This window comes from Toxorhynchites rutilus, chromosome 2 (genome assembly GCF_029784135.1).
Source record: "Toxorhynchites rutilus septentrionalis strain SRP chromosome 2, ASM2978413v1, whole genome shotgun sequence".
In the NCBI taxonomy this organism is placed as follows: domain Eukaryota; kingdom Metazoa; phylum Arthropoda; class Insecta; order Diptera; family Culicidae; genus Toxorhynchites; species Toxorhynchites rutilus.
The window spans coordinates 260503079-260510433 of NC_073745.1; the positions used below are offsets into that span (position 1 = coordinate 260503079).

At 43.1% G+C, this 7355-nt stretch overlaps 1 protein-coding gene across 1 annotated transcript; it reads left to right on the forward strand.

Annotated features, from left to right (window-relative positions):
• The first annotated feature begins 1729 nt into the window (after nt 1-1729).
• Nucleotides 1730-4315, forward strand: LOC129766841 (uncharacterized). The gene has a single exon (XM_055767443.1). The coding sequence runs from the start codon at nt 1730-1732 to the stop codon at nt 4313-4315; it is 2586 nt and encodes an 861-aa protein (XP_055623418.1).
• The last annotated feature ends 3040 nt before the right edge of the window (nt 4316-7355 follow it).

Here is a 7355-nt window from a genome sequence, read left to right on the forward strand (position 1 = left end):
AAGCTAACAGGGGGTATCACCGGAGGGACTTGTCCTTGAACTTTGGGAGTGGTCACATTTTTGCGCCGGGGATTCCCTTTGGAAATAACCGTTGTGCCCCCGCTAGCTGTGTCCGCTTCTATTTCGTCAACTGGCAACGTAGCGAAAACATTATGTGTGTTGATTGGTTGTTGCTCTTGAGCCAGTGGAGAAGCGCCCTTCAAAATTTCCGCAAAAGTGCGCTTCGAGCGTTCCTTCAAAGAGCGCTTCTGTTTATCCCAGCGACTCTTGTAAGTTTCACAAGCTGAGAGCTCATGTGGGGATCCCCCGCAATATGAACATTTATGCTCAGTCGCACTGCAGGATTTCCCCTCATGTTGCTCTCCGCAAGTGGCACAGCGCTCCTTGTTGGCGCAATAATCTGCTGTATGACCAACTGACTTGCATTTGTTGCAAGTCATGGGCTTTGGCACGAAGAGTCGCACTGGAAGCCTTAATTTATCCACCATAACGTAGTCAGGGAGGGTGGAACCAGCAAAAGTTACTCGAAACGAGTCGGACGGCGTGAATTTTTTTTCTTCCCCATTCTGGGAAACTTTTCCTAGTTGCTGGCAGTCCAAAATTTTAATTTGCTTCAAAGGGAGCTGTTTAAATCTGCCATCTCCCTCTTTTATTATTTCGCTCGTCAGACCCGTTTCTGTAATCACCCCCGCAATTTCTACGTTATGGCAGGGCACATATACGCGATATTCTATTACAAAACGATTGTCGACAACAATATCGTTTGCGTGCTTCCGATTAGCCACGACAACACGCAGTTTGTTCGGTCTAGCCTTTCTAATTTCGACCACGGAGGAATAATATCTTGCCAGATCTTTAGAAATTTGAATGACATTTAGAGATTTTCCTTTTGGTTTGGGCCGGAAGAAAACAACCCATGGGCCAGATCCAGGTGAATCTTCTGGATAGACCTTGACACGAGGAGAGGAAACAACTGAGGGGGACGAGGTCGATTGTTGAGCGGGATCAGGAACAGTAGGGCTGGGAGGCAAGTTCGGGAGTTGATCGGAAGCGGGAGCAAGAGATTGAGGGGGTGAAGAGGAAAGGTTTGCAAATTTTCTTGAGGGGGGCTTATTTAGGTAACTTAACTCTCCCTCTAAAGAGACATCCGAGGGGGGAACGCGTTTAAGCGACTTTCCAGCTCCCGTAGATATGGAGGGGTAGACAGTGGATTCAATCTCCATGTCAACGGTTCCTTCTTCATCTGCCATTTAAAGTGGCAGATGTACACTTTTTAGTTAATTTTTCAATTTTTTGTTTGTTTTTTCTTTCTAAACCTAATAAACTTAACCTAATAAAATTATTGATACTTATAATGCACACCACACCAATGCGGATAATCTCCAACGCGTATCAATCCTTCGGTGCAGCTGAACCGGTGTATCGCACCACAGCACGATAATGGTGTCGATGACGAGAGGCGATAAATTCACCAGCACACAGCACACAGCGCCCGCGCTGCAGGCCTTCTTCCTCCTGCTTGTTGTGTCCGCTTCAATGCAATCCAGCTACAATCTAGGGAATCCCGTTATTGCGCACAATCACTTGACCAGTCACGAGAATAACGGTATCACTTCAACGATACACGATCACGAAATATATGCGTCCGGCGGCTTCGAACTTAGGAAGACGAATGTCTGGAGCAGTTGATATCCAATCCGCAATCCGTCTACGCCGAGAGCTTTCCACCATGCTTCTGTCGGCTGGACTACCCTTAAGAAAATGGGCATCGAACAACCCTGCAGTCCTATCCGATTTAGATCCTGAACACCTCGCTAATTCACCGTATCACGAACTCCAAGAACCGCAATCAGTGTCAACGCTCGGACTTGTTTGGGAACCAACGTCAGATTCAATGCGTTTCAACGTCCAATTACCATTACCAGCGCAGATCCTGACGAAGAGAAAGATTATGTCATATATTGCACGCATTTTCGATCTGCTGGGACTTGTGGGACCGATCATCACCGTTGCCAAGTTGTTCATGCAGAAGTTGTGGTCTCTGAAAACAGATTCAGGTGACCCATACGAATGGGATCGTCCGCTTCCTCAACGCCTCGAAAATGACTGGAGGCAGCTCCATAGCACGTTAGATTCCATATGCAACATCACTGTTCCCAGATTCGTCTCGCAGTCGAGAGCAACATCCGTACAACTACATTTCTTTTGTGACGCTTCGGAGAAGACGTACGGGGCGTGTTGTTACGTCCGATCAGAAACTACCACGGGAATCTCCATACAACTCTTGACAGCAAAATCCAAGGTTGCGCCGCTCTCCTGTGTTCAAACAGTCGCAAGGTTGGAGCTTTGTGCGGCGGTCCTATCATCCAATCTGTACAAGAAGGTCGTGAGCTCAGTGAGCCTGTCTACAGATGCCTATTTCTGGACAGATACGCTAACCGTCCTTCAATGGCTGAAATCCTCTCCAAGTAGATGGAAGATATTCGTCGCGAATCGCGTCTCAACTATCCAAACAAATACCGAGGTTTCAAGATGGCGACACGTACCAGGAATAAGCAACCCCGCCGACATTATTTCTCGAGATTGTAGCCCGACAAACCTCATCAATTGCTCTCTGTGGTGGAACGGACCATCATGGCTATCCCTCCCATCAACCCACTGGCCTCAGACGGAATTTCCAGCCATCGAAACGTCGAATGTTCCCGAAGAGCAAACCAGGGTCGCACTCTCTGCAATTACAGCCGTCGAAACACAATTCTCCGATGCACTGTTCAACCGATTCTCCAGCTATACTAAGCTTCGCCGTGTTGTCGCATACTGGATGCGGTATTTCTCCGTATTGAAGACCGCAACTCTCAAGAAACAACGTGAGGAGTTTACCTTCCTGACTTCCATTGATCTACGTGATGCAGAATTGTCATTATGCCGCATGGCACAGCGTGAGATGTTCTCCAAAGAATTACTGAACCTTACCTCAGGAAAATGTATTCCCAAATCCAGCGCACTGAAATGGTTAAGTCCGCATGTTACCACAGATGGTATTATAAGAGTCGGTGGGAGACTCAGTAACACGAGGCTACCTGTAGACCATAAGCATCCAATTGTGCTGTTAGCTAAGCACCCTCTTTCCATTTTGCTGGTAGATTACTACCATAGAAGTTTGCTACATGCTGGTCCTCAACTGATGTTAGCAACAATTCGTCAAAAGTTTTGGATCATCGGTGGTCGCAATTTAGTTCGTCGTATCTATCACCAATGCCATGCGTGCTTCCGCAATAAACCCGTTTTGATTCAACAAACCATTGCCGATCTACCGTCCAGTCGTGTAACTTCTACCAGACCTTTTTCTGTGTGCGGGGTGGATTATTGTGGGCCCGTTTTTATTAAATCTCCAGTACGCAACAGGTCACCAACGAAAGCATATATTGTCATTTTTGTGTGCTTCTCAACGCGCGCAGTCCATATTGACTTGGTATCCGACCTATCAACGCCAGCTTTTCTGGCTGTATTACGACGTTTTGTTGCTCGCCGTGGCAGAATGAAAGAGATCCACAGCGATAACGGAACCGCTTTTAAGGGAGCGGCGAATGAACTCAACCGAATTCACCGAATGCTGAAATCTGACCAGGAAGGGCGGAAACAAATACTTGACTGGTGTGCAGAAAATGAAATAATTTGGCGATTCATTCCTCCACGGGCTCCCCACTTCGGAGGACTGTGGGAAGCAGCGGTGAAATCAGCCAAGAAGCATTTGTTGCGAGAAATTGGTAAAACCAGCGTCAGTTTCGAAGATATGGTAACATTACTCGCGCAAATAGAAATGTGTCTGAACTCGAGACCATTAGTACCAATCCCAACAGATCCATCTGATTTGGAGGTACTTACTCCAGGACATTTCCTGGTTGGGACCAATATGCAGGCAATTCCGGATATAAACGTCAAGGATGTTCCAGACAATCGCCTGACACACTGGGAGTTGACTCAGAAACGATTCCAGCAGATCTGGTCTAGATGGTATCCCGAATACCTCCAACAACTGCAAACCCGAGCTTCGAAAGGATGCAATCCTCCAATCCAAATTGAAGTTGGAAGTGTAGTACTGCTTAAGGACGAAAGTTTGTCACCCATCCAATGGCCGCTTGGGAGAATCACCAAGGTTCATCCTGGTAAGGATGGAATCACTCGAGTTGTCACCTTAAGGACAGCAACTGTGGATGCCGTATTGAGACCTGTCGCTAAAATCGCCTTATTGCCGTTATCTGAACCCTACAATACAGTGGTTCCAGCATCGAGTTCCAGCGAAAGATCCGGGTAGAGCACTCCCAGAATGCTCGATGTCTTCGAGGGAATCGAAAAGGTAATTGTGGTTCCAAATATTTTATCCGTTTTGTCCAATCTACCTGGTCTTTCATTCCCGGACGACGACGACGACGACGACGAGGGCGACGACCAAGGAGAGTTTCAATCCAAAAATTCTACGCAGTCCATTTTGAAATCATCGTTGTACATCGAGTATCACCTACGTTATCGTAATCCCGACGAACCATCAACCATAATCATAAGAGAGAATTGAAAGGTCTTTTTTGAAATATCACAGCTATTTCAAGGTGGCCGGAATGAACGAAATTTAAATGAAGTGTCCAAAAACTTTTGTGCCGCCTTAAAAGGTCAACCAACCATCCAACCAGCAAAAAGTGGTTTACGCAATAGAGAAAAAAAACCTCTTTTATCTCCACACAGACCAGTCGAATTCAAAACGAGATCCAGATCAGTCCAAGATTATTTCCAACCAATTTATATAAGCGTGAACGGTGAAATAAAAAGAAGTTTGAAATTGTGTAAAATTGAAAAAGGTGTCTTTGAGGAAAACTCCATCGCTGAAAGCCAAATTAATAAAATCATCAGTGAGTTAGCGCATATTCTAAATCTTCGCTGTGATTTATAAAAGGTGTCCGAAAATAGCGCGAGATTTGCGGTGCGCTTAATCTCAGTTCGTGGCTGAGATCGTAAGCTGGAAAATTCACTTTCGATCCTTTGGGCCGCTCTAGAAAGCGGAAGAAAATCCTTCGTCACCGGACCCCCTCTGGTAAGCTCCCATCAGGTCCAAATTCAATATTTTTGGCTCCGATGGTTATCGTTTCGCATGGAGGAAGCCAACAATGAATTGAAAGTAAAAAATCTGAAAGCAACGTTTAAACGTGGTGGAGGTGGAGGAGTGGTATGAGGGTGCATGTATGGGCAATTTATTTTTCAATCAGAATGTTTACTTGAACATCCTGAAGGAAAATGTGAAGCAGAGTGTCAACAAAATGGGATGGGATCGAGAATGCAAGTTTTGCCAAGACAATGCCCCAGATCTCAAGACCTATAAAGTTCGCACATAGTTACAATACAATTGCTCAAAAGTTATTGATATTCCTCCGCAATCTTCTGGCATCAACCCCAGTAAAAAAGTAAGGAAGTTATCAAATTTCTAAAAACAATGATTTTAGAAACCACTTGATGAAAAAATTGATAAATATTCCTTCCGAATACACCAAAAAATTCGTAGGTAAGGCTAAAGTCAGCTAAAGATAGTTGCAATGAACAAGGGATACCATACTAATGATGGAATTCGGAATTTGGTCAACGCCTTCGAAATTGAGTTGAGATTTCAACCAGCGTTCGAATATGAGTTTGAATTAATTTACATACATTAGCACATACATTCGCCATTTGTAGAGAAATAAAAACCATTCTGAAAACAGATAGCAAACCTTTTAACTCTCATATGACACTATGTATTTATATAAACCAGCTATACTCAACCTGCGGCCCGCGGGCCACATGCGGCCCAACATGCTCTTTTGGTTGGCCCGCCTGGCCCGTTATCATTTTGTATGTGCAACAATCACGAAAACTTAAGAAATCATTTAGGAGACATGAGATGAGAATAACGGAGTTTAACACACTACACATTTCACATCTACACATTAGTTAGTTGTCTAGTTAGGTGGTATTAGTAGATTAAATATCTATTAAATATATTTAATTCGATCATTAGCACTAATCCCGTCGATATTAGTGAATAAAAACGAAAATATCGATATGAAAATCGTGACCTTTTTTTGACATAAGACTACGTTTTCCAGTGATGGTACCAAATCAAAAAACTGGTTTTTCTATGAAACAGTTTTACCGTTAAGCTGTTATGTTAGCATTATTTTAGCTGTGAATCAATTTTGATGGTTTGCATTCCAATCGAATCGCAAATTTTATAATTTTTTCGATAAATTATACATTACGGTTCTCCAACCCGTAAATGATTTTAATTAAGGAAAACTGGAAGAATACACATTTTCCTATCGTGTTCTTGTGGCCGAGTATGTTTGAGGCAGGTACAATATTTAAATATTACTGTTAATTAGACATACGTAAATTGGTCGCTCGAATTGCAATTGCAGCATTCGTTCTACGGACAATGTGGATAGAGATAATATTACAATATTAGCTTCCCCGTATTCTATTCATTGAATATAAACAAGTCATTCGCGATTTTAAAACACAGTATTCACAATTCATCAGTCATCTAGCTAGTAACAGACGGCAGCGAGTCTTTCAGTCTTTCTCAAGGCCGAGTGTTTAGTTGAAAATAGGTCTTTTTCAAGGCTAGAGGCGAATGAACTGATGAATTTGAAAGCCTCTATAATTGAAAACATCAACATCATCATCATCATTCAAGTCGTCTCGCTCCAACAATCAAACAGCAGTCTTTCTCAATGCTGATATCACACAATGGTTTTGCTCGATTCTATGTAAATGTTTTTGTATGATACAATTTTGTTCGGTGGGGGCACCGCGTCGATTTGCGTGCCGTATGGTGAAGATTGCCTCTTAATTTTTTGAATCGGATCATATTTGAACCTGTACTGGGGTGTATGTTTGAATGTGATTTTGCTAGAAGATACTGAAAAAGTACTGAGTACAAGTACAAGAAGTTCAGTATTCCAGTTTCAGTGCTCTAGATAGCGAGCAATCAACAGTACATGTTGATACTAAGAATTAATTTGACAATCTACTAAAATTGCTCCTCACTCCTCACTCAGTGAAAGCATTCATTTGTCAATCCTTGTCTTTGCTATCAAATCTATCAAATCTATTAAAGAGCTCTATTATTAAATTTCTTCAATGTTTGTGCTCGACGGCAATATTTTCGTAATTCTATGTTAACAGAGCGGTTGAGTCTTAAACATCACCCTTCTTCATTTAGTTTTTTTTTCTTTGCGGCCCGCGGCATCATTACCAACACGTGTTTGTGGCCCCTATGAAAAAAGGTTGAGTACCACTGACAAATCTAAACAAAATGTTCCGAAAGC